This window comes from Artemia franciscana, chromosome 2 (assembly GCF_032884065.1).
Source record: "Artemia franciscana chromosome 2, ASM3288406v1, whole genome shotgun sequence".
In the NCBI taxonomy this organism is placed as follows: Eukaryota; Metazoa; Arthropoda; class Branchiopoda; order Anostraca; family Artemiidae; genus Artemia; species Artemia franciscana.
Genome location: NC_088864.1, coordinates 55,046,340 through 55,061,427, shown reverse-complemented (window position 1 = coordinate 55,061,427; position 15,088 = coordinate 55,046,340). Strand labels below are relative to the sequence as shown.

The following is a 15,088-nucleotide window of genomic DNA, read 5'->3' as shown; positions in this document are numbered from 1 at the left end:
TTAACTGACTGGGATTTACTTTTATAATTACTGTATTAAATCTGTTTATTATTAGCAGCAAAGACTGTCAGAGTTACCTGGGGGGAGGGGGAGACAAAGTAAGTATTCTAATCATAACAAGACTATACGCTACTGGTTTTTTTTTTATCTCTATGTCGTTCGTCCGACAGACTCTGCCACTATTTGTGATTAAATAAAAAAAAACAAGTTTTTTTAAATGAAAGTAAGGAGCAACATTAAAACTTAAAACGAACAGAAATTACTCCGTATATGAAAGTGGCTTTTCCTCCTCAACGCGTCGCTCTTTACGCTATTGTTTGACTCTTTGTCTTAACTCTATTTTTAAAACAGTAAGAAACTTTAGCGTAAAGAGCGGGGCGTTGAGGAGGAAAAGCCCCTTTCATATACGGAGTAATTTCTGTTCGTTTTAAGTTTTAATGTTGCTCCTTTCTTTCATTTAAAAAAAAACTTGTTTTTTTATTTAATTTCTAGACGTTTTTGAATTAATGGATGTTTTGATCTTGGCTCTCCGCACATAAATAATTAAAACGAAATTTGCATATTAATTAATTGCAATTTTGAAAATTTTAGGAAGATTTTGAGAAAAAAGGAGCAAGGGAGGAGGCCTAGTTGCCCTCCAAATTTTTGATTACTTAAAAAAGCAACTAGAACTTTTAATTTTTTACAAACGTTTTCATTGGTAAAAAATATACGTAACTTACGAATTAACTCACGTAACGAACTTCTATATTCGTATGTTTTTGTTGCGTATATGAGGGGGTTCAACCTTTCGTCGATACCTCGCTCTTCACACTGAAGCTTAAATTTTGTCCCAATTCCTTAAGAATGACATCTGAATCACAAAGGCTGTAGAATAAATAGTTGAAATTACTAAAAATACTTTAGCGTAATGAATGAGATATAACGAGGAGGTAAACCCCTCATATGCGTAATAATTTATATTCATTTTAAGTTTTAATCCTGCTCCTTACTTTCAGTAGAAAAAACATCTCATATTTATTTTTTCATTGTTTTTTCAAATAATGCTAGAAAATCCTGCGCCCCCTTCGTTGAAATTCTCTTCCCCATAAGCAGTTTCTCCATGGAGATATCCTCCCACGAACCCCCCCCTCAACTCTCCCCCCTAAACCAAAAAAATCCCCCTGAAAACGTCTGTACACTTCCCAGTAACCATTACTATATGTAAACACAGGTCAAAGTTTGTAACTTGCAGCCCCTCCCACGGGGACTGCGGGGGAGTAAGTCGTCCCCAAAGACATAGTTATTAGGTTTTTTTGACTTGGTGAAATAAAATTGCTCTCAGAATTTTTATCCGGTGACTTTTGGGAAAAAATGAGCGTGTGAGGGGGCCTAGGTGCCCTCCAATTTTTGGTCACTTAAAAAGGGCACTAGAACTTTTAATTTCCGTTAGAATGAGCCCTCTCGCAACATTCTAGGACCACTCAGTCGATACGATCACCCCTGGGAAAAAAACAAAAAGACAAACAAAAAAGCAAATAAACACGCATCCGTGATTTGTCTTCATGCAAAAAATGCGAAATTCCACATTTTTGTAGATAGGAGCTTGAAACTTCTACAATAAGGTTCTCTGATACGCTGAATCTGATTGTGTGATTTTCGTTAAGATTTTATGACTTTTAGGGGGTGTTTCCCCCTATTTTCTAAAATGAGGCAAATTTTCTCAGGCTCGTAGTTTTGATGGGTATAACTGATCTTGATGAAACTTATATATTTAAAATCAGCGTCAAAATGCGATTCTTTTGATGTAACTATTGGTATCAAAATTCCATTTTTAGAGTTCTGGTTACTATTGAGCCGGGTCGTTCCTTACTACGAACTGTTTGAACAGATTATATCAAACAGTTCGTGGTAACGAACTGTAGTAAGGAGCGACCCGGCTCAATAGTAAACGAAACTCTAAAAAACGGAATTTCGATACTAAAAGATATATCAAAAGAATCGGATTTTTATGCTGATTTTAAATATATAAGTTTCATCAAATTTAGTCTTTGTCATCAAAAGTTACGAGCCTGAGAAAATTTGCCTTATTTTGGAAAATAGGGGGTAACACCCCCTAAAAGTCATAGGATCTTAACGAAAATTACACCATCGCATTCAGCGTATCAGAGAACCCTATAGAAAAAATTCCAAGGTCCAATCTACAAAAATGTGGAATTTCGTATTTTTTGCCAGAAGACAAATCACGGGTACGTGTTTATTTGTTTGTTTGTTTTTTGTTTTTTTTTTTTTTTTTTTTTTTCCAGGGGTCATCGTATCGACCAAGTGGTCCTAGAGTTTTGAAAGAGGGCTCATTCTAACGGAAATGAAAAGTTCTAGTGCCCTTTTTAAGTGACCAAAAAAATTGGAGGGCACCTAGGCCCCCTCCCACGCTCATTTTTTTCCCAAAGTCAACGGATCAAAATTTTGAGATAGCCATTTTGTTCCGCATAGTCGAAAACCATAATAACTATGTCTTTGGGGATGACTTACCCCCCACAGTCCCTGGGGGAGGGGCTGCAAGTTACAAACTTTGACCAATGTTTACATACAGTAATGGCTACTGGGAAGTGTACTGATGTTATCAGGGGGATTTTTTTGGTTTGGGTGTGGGGTTCAGGGGAGGGGGATATATGGGAGGATCTTTCCTTGGAGGAGTATTTCATGGGGGAAGAGAAATTCAATGAAAAGGGCGCAGGACTTTCTAGCATTACTATAAAAAAAAAAACAATGAAAATATAAACATGAAAAAGTTTTTTCAATTGAAAGTAAGGAGAAGCATTAAAACTTAAAACGAACAGAGATTATTACGCATATGAAGGGTTCTAAAAATGCTTTAGCATAAAGAGCGAGGTATTTAGGAGGAGATAAATACTTCGCTCTTTATGCTAAAACATTTTTAAATAATTTCAACTATTTATTCTACGGCCTTTCTGATTCAGGGGTCATTCTTAAAGAATTGGGATAAAACGTAACGTAAGTTACGTAAGTTATGTACGTTTGTTACGTAAGTTAATTCTTAAGTTACTATTTTTTTTTTTTACTAATAAAAACGTTCGTTAAAAATTAAAAGATCTAGTTGCCTTTTTGAGTAACCGAAAAATTGGAAGGCAACTAGACCTCCTTCCCCACCCCTTATTTCTCAAAATCGTCTGATCAAAACTAAGAGAAAGCCATTTAGCCAAAAAAAGAATTAATATGCAAATTTCATTTTAGTAATTTATGTACTGAGAGCCAAAATCAGACATGCATTAATTCAAAAACTTTCAGAAATTAAATAAAAAAAAACAAGTTTTTTTTAAATGAAAGTAAGGAGCGACATTAAAACTTAAAACGAACAGAAATTACTCGGTATATGAAAGGGGCTTTTCCTCCTCGACACCCCGCTCCTTGCGCTAAAGTTTGATTCTTTCTCGCAACTCTACTTTTTAAAACAATAAAAAACTTTAGCGTAAGGAGCGGGGTGTCGAGGAGGAAAAGCCCCTTTCATATACGGAGTAATTTCTGTTCGTTTTAAGTTTTAATGTCGCTCCTTACTTTCATTTAAAAAAAACTTGTTTTTTTTATTATATCCCATTCAAAGATCAAAAGTAAATCTATTCGTCGAAAATCCCTGATTCTCTTCAGATAAAACTTAATTTAAAACTGAGGTTTTAACAATTAAAGCCTCAGTTAATGATTAATGAGAGGTTATTAAGGGCTATTAAGAGGTAATGAGGTAATTAATGAGAGGTTAAAAATTAATTCGGTGGGTTGGTTTTGCAACGAATTCCTTTTAATGATTTGCAAGAACTCAAGAAATAGAACACCCCAATAGAGGTACAATCAGATGATCAAAAGAAAAATTATTTTTCAGTACATAACCGGGTAGATAATGATTCAATCTGAAATTTATGCTGATATTTTCAGGTAATTTTGAAGAAAAGTTACGCAAATAATTTCTAGACGATATTTTTTCATAAACAATTGTACCCAAATATCTTACTTCACTAGGTCATTTTTTTTTACAAACTACGTCTTTACTGGGTCTTTTTACTTACTTCACTAGGTCTTTTTTTAAATCAACAGTACGTCATATCTAAGGCTTTGTTTTTGTCTCTGTTACTTGTGCTGGAGAACGAATTTTCTTCTCTCAAAGAATAAAAGGGATTTTAATCGCTTGGAGAGAGATCAAAACACTAGAAAATTATGACTTAATCACCACTTTTTAGTTTTTTTTCTGGGAGTGGAGAACCCCCTCCCCCTTATATATATCCTTATTAAGTGGATTTTCGGTAAAGGAAGATTTTTAGCATCATATGAAGTTTTGTCTCTAAGTGTCCTTGTGTATTACTTAACACGGAAGAAATATCTGGCTTTGAGTGTTTTCTGCCTAAGATGGTTAGGTCACGTGTTAAAAATGAAGGATGACTGATTATCAAAATTCCTGCTTTTTGACCATCTTTCCGGAGGGAGGTATTAGATCCTTTCCTTTCTGTTAGCCCAATAAAAAAATAAAAAATTTTAACTGATAAAAAAAGCTAGCTACAATTTTCGAAAGTCAATTAATCATACCGGGAAAACACACAAAAAGAGAAAAAAAAACACAGAAAAAACTGCATCATAGCCTACTAAGATTGTCAGTCCCTGAAGATTTTTATAAGAAACAAATAAAAGGTTGAGTCATTAGCCTTCTTTCTTTGAATTTCCAGTACTCTACTGTACTGTACAGTACAGTACTACTGTACTACTGTACTGTACAGTACTCTACTATTTCCAGTAGTCTACTGGCACTGGAAAAAGCGAAACACATCAGTGCTATCCATGCAAAATACGATTATCCTTGTTTTTCAGGGTGGGGAAGAATAAACCTCCCACCAATAGCTTGTGACAATTGCAATTTCAATGGTGCAATTTTTATTGGACAATGCACCATCTTCGAGGAACTTCAGGCTCTTTTCGAAATGCTCAAAATTTGTTTTATAATTAAAATGATTGTTCTGTTGAATCCGTACGAAAAGTAGGACGTTCCCAAATTTGTCAGGAAAATATAATACGACATGATTTCAAGGAAACTGCAACTTTATGGGAGACAATAATAAATGAAAGTCTAAAGAAATTTGGAGTAGAAAAGACAACGTGCAGGTATGTTGGTGTCAGATAGGTTGGTGCTACTGTTGGCTGTTAAAAGCAATAAAAGTATTAGTATTTTCTGTTGTCTTTCTTAAATGCTTGGCTAAATTTTGTCCTCTTAAAAAAATATTTCGTATAAATACACCAGAAGATTAACCTACCGCCTAACAAAATTTAATTTTTGCTAAAACCAAGGAAATGTGAATCATATTTTCTTACTGAAAATTTTTGAGGCGGAATCTTCTAGCCCTAAACCTGAATCAATTCTAAAACACAATCCCAAATGATGCTGCAAACAGCGCGTCTATTTTATTGCCCTTTTTAATTTTTGGGGCGGAATCTTCTAGCCCTAAACCTTAATGAGTTCTAAAACACGATCCCAAATGATGCTGCAAACAGCATGTCTATTTTATTGCCCTTTTAATCATCCTTTTTTTGTAGGTTGCTTTGGATAAAAAGGCCTGTGAAGATACGAGGATAACGTATGTCACAACGGGTGTTATATTGGAAACGCTTGTTAAGAAAAAGTCATTTGGGAAGATAACCCATTTAATTATTGATGAAGTACATGAACGCGACGTTGAAATTGATTTCCTTCTGATTGTAGTGAAACTCCTTTTGAAAACAAATCGAACTGTGAAGGTTTGGCTTTTATATTTTTTAAACAATCATAGCCATGGCCAAAATATTATTTTGGTAATGATTGAAAAGAAAATGAAATTTTTTAATAATAAACCTATTAATTTAATTGTAATAGACAAAAAAGAATTCATATGCAGTAGGACGTCATGGACGTCATGCGTCATGGACGTCAATAAATTTTTATGCAACTCTAGATCTTGGAAAATAGCTTTTTTGGGAAAATACCTTTTTCATTTACAAATCTATTTACAAATGAACAAAACATCATTTTTATACAATCCTAATAAAGGGGGGTTAATGCCAGAATTGACTCTCACTCAATTGGAGTGATTATCTGTCTTGGCTGTTTCTACAATTAGCCATGACTTCATGCCCACAACTATTCGATTTTAATTCAAAAATTTTTTAGTTTAGTTAACAAATTTGAAAAGAAACTTCAAATTTGCCCCTTCCCTGCATTTTGAAAAATATATTATAAAATTTCAATTTTTTCGGTTTTGGAATTTCAATTTTTCTATTTCTTTGGGGGATAAACATTAAGTGGCCGTTATTTACTTTGAAATTACTTTCTTTCGTTTATTTATTACTAGCGGTTGAAGACCATCGGAATTATGTTGGGGGGGGGGGGGCAAAGTAATTTTTCCTAATCCTGACAAGACTACACGCTAAGATTTATTTTTGCAGTTTGTACGCTACTGTATTTTCATATTAATCTGAGCTAGGGGAAAAATATTAGTTTTAAGCGGTGCAAAAAAAACAAAACAAAAAAACTCAGCCTTGAATTCGATAGTCTTCAAATAAAAAATATATTAGTAAACATTCATCCGAACTGTTGAAGATTTAGCGCTTTGTCGGCTATTAGAAAATAGATATAAAAATTAATAAATTTTTACATATTACATTTGGAACCCTAGATTTATCAGTAGCCTAAATTCTTTGGCAACCCTAGATTTTGGAAATTAATGTTTTTGGCGATATTTTCATTGAAAATACATTTTTCGGTGTTTTGTTGAAAGGTTTGAGAAAAACTACAAATTTGCCCCCCCCCCAAAAAATTGAATGGGGGCACTTTATTTTGAATACACTTTATAAGATTCTCAATTTTCTCAATTTTTAAATTTAGATTTTTTTTTTGTGGGGGGGGGGGTATTAAGGGGCTGTGATTTACTTTAACAATTACTTTCTTTCGTGTATTTATTAGTAGCAGTGGAGAAATTCGGAATTATTTGTGTGTGTGTGTGTGTGTGAGTGGGGGGGGGGGGTATTTTTCTAATCTGACAAGACTATACGCTACTGTTTATTTTTGTAGTTATACGCTATTATATTCGCAGGTTAATTTTAGCTATTGGGAAAATATTAGTTTGGTAGTGATAGAAAACAAAACTATCACAATTTTGAATTCGATCGCCCTCAGTAAATGATAATTGTCGTAATTTAATTTTAATCATCAGTAATAATAAATGAAAACAAGAAGTAAAAAATTGTTAGAAGTGCTGAGTAATATGTCAATCTAACCAAGAATTTATTTTGTCTTATAAATTGCTAACAAATCAAGTGGAACTGGTTTCACCTTGTGAATGTCAAACAATTCCAGATGATCTTCGTCAAAATTCAGATCGCTCAAGGTAATAGTATCAAAAGTTTGTTTGAGTTGTTTGTCTCGTTATAAACAATGTTTAACGGTGAAGACTGATATGAACAACTCCCTGATAAATGTGCATAGGCGCACTGATATGAACAACTCTGTCACTTTGGCTATTTTTGGATTTATTGATATGGGCCGGAGCGCATCACTGGAATTTGGGTATTTAATCTTAGGAATAACGCGATCGTAGGATTGTGGGAACTTTAGCTCACTGATGCACAGGTTTGTTATAAGCACTTGATGCACACTGATGCACAGATCTGTTGACATTGGGGGGAGTTGGAGGGGAAATCGGAAATCTTGGAAAACACTTAGAGTGGAGGAATCGGGATGAAGCTTGGTGGATAGAATAAGCAAATGTCGTAGATATGTGATTGCGGTGACCGTACTTGATTCGCTCTCTTTGGGGGAGTTGGGGGGAGGCGTTCAGTGCTTTGGCGAGTTTGGTGCTTCTGGACGTGCTAAGACGATGAAAATTGGTAGGCGTGTCAGGGAGCTGCACAAATTGACTTGATAAATTCGTTTTCCCAGATTCGACCATCTGGGGGGCTAAAGGGAGAGGAAAAATTAGAAAAAATGAGATATTTATAACTTACGAGTGGGTGATCGGATTTTAATGAATTTGATATTTAGAAGGACATCGTGACTCAGAGCTCTTATTTTAAATCCCGACCGGGATTAAGCGTCTGATCTTCCTTTTAAATGAATCTATTGATTCTTAGAATTTTGTTAGAGCTCATACCATATGAGCTCTTGGCTCTTAGCTCTTCTTGCCTCGTCACAAGTGCCATATGAGCTCTTAGCTCTTGTTGTTTATATGGAATAATACAAAATTGCATAAAAAAGGTTTTTTCTTTTTTCATCGATTTTCAACCAATTATCCTACGTGGGTTTCTATGAAAAAATATTTAGCAAATTTCAAAAGTGTACTTTAGTAGATAGCTAAACCTGAATATCAGTTGTTGAATGAAAGCAATGTTGCAATCTTGTGTTGGAATATTAAAACAGTTGGACTGCAGACAAATAGCATAACAGAAACTTGAATAGGGACCATAAAACTAATAGTTTTTTGTCGGCTCTGAATATATGCTGTTAGGAGAATGAATTTTCCTAACTAAATGTGCAGAGCCTGCTTATGTAGGTAACACAGCTGTTTCCTTTTTGTATATAAAGTAGTGTCGCCTTCAACCCCAAAGATGCCCAGTTCTGAAGATGACCGAGCGCTTTACCATTATAAGGGAAAATTCAGTTTATAACGTAGATGATTCACGATCGTGAAATTCATAAATCATTTGTGAAATCGGCGACATTCACAAATCGTTTATAGTGTAGATGATTGGTTGGCGACACCCAGAAATCGTGTACACTTGATGGTGCGTGCCAAGCATTGTGGAAGTGTGCCAGGTCCGGCAAGTGGGGTGGGACCGTGCCACGTGTGGCGGAACTGTGCAACACACAGGGTGCTTCGAGATATAATATAGATGGCGGAAAGTGGTTGATCTTACCCCTATTCCCATGACACGCTCATCTGTTATGACACCAATAATCTTCGCAAATTTTTGAGTTTGCTAAGCCTAAAGAAGTGGACTGTGAGTTCTCAAATTGGAACTTTTTTCAGTTTAACCCTAATACACTATATAAATATCTTTTAATAAGTTCTTTAAAAATTCCTTTTTTAGCAATATTAGTTTAACCTTACTTTGTTCATACTTAGCTTAGTTTGTTGCTTAATATAGATAAAATTACTTAATAATAGAATTTTATGCTGTTCAGGCTGTGAGAATCAGGGAACCAGAGAGATTAGGGTTTTGAATTTTTGGGTGGAAGCCAGCATGGTAATGATGATGAGCTTGAAGAAACTATTAAACAAGCACTGGAAAAATTATAACACTTTATGACGAATGCTTAATTGTTAACGGCAACTATTCAGAAAAAATAACCAAAGGTTCGACTCGTACGTAATTACCTTTTATTTTTGTGTTACCAACTATTTTATACAGAAATGTGCTTTACTGTCTGAGTGACTTGTGTGAATATTCCTGTGTCCTTTCGAACAGTTATTGGAAAATCTCTTGATATTTTAATGCACTGTTTGTAGGCGCTCTATAGCAAGACTTCCGAAAAAAGGAAGTCCAAAATTCTGTCAAAATCACAGGTTTCGGCCTGTATGCACATGCACCCTCTACAAAATGTCACCACTTCCATATCGTTTATGTTTCTTCTATATGTTTCTATACTTATGTTTCTATATGTTCTATACTTCTATATGTTTGGGATTCTTTTTATCCTTGCTCAAAGCGCAGTATCAGTTTTTATGCCACCAACAAATGTCATTATAATTGTTAAGAACTTGATTTTATCAATGTACTCTACTAAGAATACTACTACTACTACTAGCAACTCACAGCATCACCAAGCCACCTGAAATCCACCAAGCTTTTCCGCCGTAATTTATTCAATGCTTCAGTCTCTAATCCCTCCCATGGAGTTCCAGTGTCCTTCAAATCCTCTCTGATGGACTCTTTCGACCGCATTCAATAACGACCTGATGTTTTTGGGCCGGATGGATGATTAAAAAAGTACAATCTTCGGCAAGATGTCATCCTTCATTCGTAAAATTACAACCCTAGAAAATGGAATCAAACCACATGTTGCGTACAGCTTATTGTTTGATATTAGTCAGTTAAAAAATTACCTGGAATTATCCTTAAAAAATACTTCTGGAACAAATATAAAAAAATACCTCTGGAACAAAAGCACCTATCAATTTTTCTCAGCTTTTTGAAGCACCCACGTTTCAAAACAATGCATGACCACCTTCAGTATCTGTACTCCCGATATTCTAATGTTAGTTCACAGAATTATCTTTATTAAAGAAGTCCCACTGCCATCTACCTTCATTGTAAATCAAGATAGCAATATTTCGATATCAAGTCGGTAGAGTAAGTTTAAAATGTAAAGAGGACAATTTTGAAGTTGGTATATTAGGATATTTTGCTAGTCAGGTGGCAGTTGTGGTGGGTGAACGACCTGACTGGCTAGTTCAAAACGTTCTTAGTCTTACAAAATGAATCTTGTATTAGCCAAAAGTTCAATGCGAAGTGCTAAACGGTGTAAAAACCTGTATCTATTTCGATGTTTTTATATCTCTTGTATGGTTTATAATCTCTACACAAGGCTAAGGTGTTGTGTCATAAGAGGAATCTTCAGGCAGAGGCAGGGTCGAATGTCCGGCAAAAAAAGATTTTTGATCTTAAATATTTTATGTTATCTTCCCCTAAATTTTCACAGTTCTGGGATCTGGACGATCCATATGTTTGGTTGTCTTATAGCCATTGTACAGTTATGAGTAAGTCAGGGATTAGGCTTTATTTAATAGTTTCAATTATTCAATAGTTCTTATTCAAAAAGATTTACCTTATGTATTTTCAATTTTTCCAGATTTTGCTTATGTCTGCAACAATGAATGTAGACCGATTTGTATCATATTTCACATTACCAAATTGTGACGGTAATTACGATGCACTACCCGTTATTAGTGTTGAGTGTTGTGATTAACGTTGTTATTCACCTAGTTGCCTATAGTATTTTAATTGACAAGCTGCCGGATAAGCATTTGTTCTTATATTAAATGTATTTTCAATTTTTCCAGGTTTTGCTTATGTCAGCAACAATGAATGTAGACCGATTTGTATCGTATTTTACATTACCAAATTGTGACGGGAATTACGATGTACCACCCGTTATTAGTGTTGAGTCGAGTGTATCTACCAATTTCCCCGTTAGTGTTTATTACTTGGAAGACTTTAAGCGTGTAAGTATAAATTTGGGTTTTAAAAGGAGTCGAATTTCACTTTGACGTCATGGTTTTACGTCGTAGGGAAGAACGCATTCAATCCTTTGGGGGGCTTTGGCTTTGCTTCTGTTTCTGATCATAATTGAAATTTTATTTCCGGTAAAAAAAAAATTCAGTCTCTTTTGCCAAAACTTTGTATAATATGAAGTTTTTCTAAAAAAAAAAAATCTGTGAATACTGCATATTTAGATCTTTAGACTCGCTAAAATAGCCTTTGGAGATCGTCTGAGAATCCCTTTCTGAAAAGAAGGATGATAATAGAAATATCAAGTACGAAGTTAATTATTTACCAAATGTCAGCTGGAACCAGGGATGTCATTGTCTTCGGCAATTTCCTAACTTTATTTCTGCTCCTTTTTATTTTTTTTTTCATAAGCTCTAATATCCTTTTTAAGTTTTGAATATGTAAAGACGAGAATTTGCATACAATTTGGAAGCTGTCGAATTCTTTTTTCTTTTTTGTCAGAAGATCTTATTTACAAACAGTAATCGTATCAAAAATAAAATTTTTTGATACGATCAAAAATAAAAAGTATTGCAAGTGTACACAATTTTTTTTGAAAATAATACCGAGGTACTATTTAAGAACAAAATTTCATAAGATTAGTATAAATGCACTGCAGGTGGTGAGAGTGCTACGCATACCAAGACTAGTACTGCCATTACCACTACCTCTACTCCTCCTATCAGGAGCACTTCTAACAATAGCTGCTCCAATGAAGACCATTGCTACCGTGGTTGCTCACAAAATAATCGCTTTTATCTAGTTACTACAAGAAAATAATTTTGACGAATTAAATTCTTCTTGGGCCGTCCATTCTTTGTTTTAAAACGTGTTTTGATGTTCTAATTCTAAAAAAGGTATTAACCCTGGCTGGTGTAGTTTCTTTTTTACGATAAGGTTAACATTGCTCATTGAAAAGTAGAAATCAATGCTGGTGGGAAAAATAATTGTACTGAATATGCAAATTTTACTACCTGTTGCTAAATCTAGATTTGAGATCCATTTCATAAAAATAGCTATTGTAGTTACAACTACAGACGCAACTAATTCAAGCTACCATTTACTTTGGAAATGCCAAATTGGATTCATCACACTAGTAAAAAAAAGAAGCAAATAAATTACTCAAACTTTGGGTCCTGTAGCGCACTTGTCCTAGCTCTTCCTTGTGATGTGTTTATGTTGACTGCGGGTGCAAGGGACAATAGAAAATGGTGTTTATCACTCAAAAATAAAAAGTGGTCCAATTTGCACGTCAGCTGGTACCTGAACTGGGATTCATAGAGCCGTGAGTGAAAATTCATTAGTTACACACTTGGTCGTTTGGAAGATTTTAAAAAATTGATTTTGCCCTTTTTCCAGTACATCGACAACGAAAATTCTTGTATTTTTTACGGTAATTTTTGAAAGAGCCATCAACAGATGTGTTGGGAATTTGTGAAACATTCTAGATGAAAATATTGGATTTTAATATTGTTAGAACCACCATTTTTTTTTCATGCTAGTCGAAAACGCAAAAAGAGAGGTTGAATTTGAATATTTATATGAGACTTTTTGAGATGAGATGTTTTGCACTTTTGGTCACAAAAAATAAGCACGCGTATTCAAGCAGAAGGTTTGCTCAAGTGTACGTGAGCAGCGATTGCTTTTTAGCACATCTTACTTTACTCTAACATCTGATGTGACTAAGGATCGCATTACCTGGTTGCCCTTTCTTACAAGGTTCGTGCCGTATGGACTAAACGAACAACCGTCGCTTAATGTCACACCAAGGATAACTGCAGTCGAAGTGATAGAGTACCTGGGGTTGGAGTAGGCAATGTCCTTTTTCAGAGGGCCGAAGCGCAGTACTCTGGTCTTATTATCATTAATCTGAACCCTATTTGAACTGTACTAATTTTAGAATTTGTCTTATAGGTCACTATGCATGAAATCTCTCAATGAGGTATTTCAGCAGGGCAAACCGTCCAGTAGACAAATCATCCGTATATTTCAGTCATTCTTCAGTGCTGCCAAGCAAACCATAGTAACAGCTAAAAACAGTAGGGCAGCAAGTTTAGTGTCAAACGGGGTGCCACATGTTATCTCCGCCCACTCAGAACCAAGATCCCTTGGTAAATGTGCATAGGCACACTGATTTGAACAACTCTGTCACTTTGGCTATTTTTGGCTTCATTGATATGGGCTGGAGCGCATCACTGGAATTTGGGTATTTAATCTTAGGAATAACGCGATCGTGGGATTGTGGGAACGTTAGCTCACTGATGCACGGATTTATAATAAGCTTAACAGATTTAGCTAGGAATATTACATATTTGACGAGTAGTTTGACGAACAGCTGACCCGGATGTGAAACACAGATCTTTTTCATCTTTTCAAGCTTCTTGCAAACCGCATATTTGGGTATCTATGCAATATGCTTGTCGGAAAATTCAGACGAGACACTTTCAGAATCACCTTCATCGAATGATGGGTAAGTAGAATACATCTGTGCTGCAAACAAGTTTATTCCAGCAACCGGCAATAAAGACCCATCGTCTTGTTGTGTCCTCGAATTACTATTAATGGGGTTTCCATTTAAACATTCCACATGACTTTATCATGAGCATATGCTTTCTGACTTTGACTTACACCTCTTGCTCGGCAACGTTTCCAGGGTAGAGGGAACTAAAGGTCAGCACCGTTATTTGTATCCAGAGTGTCCTGGCCTGGGCAAGGGTTGGAGCTTCCTTGGGGTCGATGTTCCTGGTAGTGAGTCGACCGCAGATGACAACCAGCCATCTTTTGTGCGGTCTACCTCAGGGGCGTTCCAGTGGCCGAACTTTCTTTCCCAACGGTTCGATTTACTTTCACAGTGTGACTGCGCAACTGTTTTGCTGATGGAACTTCACCGTTCAAGTAGAGATTTGCTGTGGGTCATGAATAGCGCTTTGATTTCTTGGTCTAACCAAGTGTGATCGTCGGTTTTGACGGGAAACGTTTGTAATACTTCCTTAGAAGATGAGAGCTTGGGACCACAACTTTGAGGATAAGTTTTACTGTTGATGTATCATCGATGTCGAAGGTTCCGATCCTCTCTCCAAAGGGACAGACTCTTTCCTTAGTCAAAGGTTGAGTCATTACACTTGTTTTCTTCTCTTTCGGGAAGTTGGATTTGGCCTCCGACAGAATCGCAAAGGGTTAAGAGTTTTGAAACGTGGTGGTAGATAATGACTGGAAAAGACTGTGACAAATTAGGCCGACTATGCTTCTTTAGAAATATCTACGTCTTTTAACAAAAACGCTCACATATGCTTGATTTGTTGAATAGATATCTTACTCAGCAGGTAAATCTTAGGACGTAACGCTTTCATTGGTTATTCAGATACTCCAATATTTGCCTCTCGCGGCATAGATATATGAGATACAGAACGAATTAATACTCGCTTATTCTCGCCCCCTAGATTTAGAAAAAGACCATGTTTCTTTTATTTAATATCTGTTTGTATTTCAGATATGTGCTACATTGAACTAGCGAGACTGACTGACCGGTCACTTGTATTTTTCACTCCCTGTGCTTTTGTCTTTATGGCACTTGGTATTAACCAAGGTAAATTCGGAAAAAATAGAAAAAATGAAGTATTTTTAACTTACAAACGGTTGATCAGATCTTTATGAAATTTGATGTTTTGAAAGATATCGTGTCTCAGAGCTCTTATTTTAAATCCCGACCAGATCTGGGGATATTGGGGGGGGGGGGGTTGGGAGGGGAAACCTGAAATCTTGGAAAACACTTAGAGTGGAGGAATCGGGATGAAACTTAGTGGTAAAAATA

At 35.6% G+C, this 15,088-nt stretch overlaps 1 protein-coding gene across 1 annotated transcript in view; it reads left to right on the top strand.

Moving 5' to 3' along the window:
• Positions 1-15,088, top strand: part of LOC136043789 (probable ATP-dependent RNA helicase spindle-E) — a 129,743-nt gene that overhangs the window by 18,923 nt on the left and 95,732 nt on the right. The window contains exons 4-5 of the mRNA XM_065728706.1: positions 5,572-5,772; positions 11,070-11,231. Coding sequence (XP_065584778.1) covers positions 5,572-5,772; positions 11,070-11,231 — 363 coding nt within the window. The remainder of the gene's footprint in view (positions 1-5,571; positions 5,773-11,069; positions 11,232-15,088) is intronic.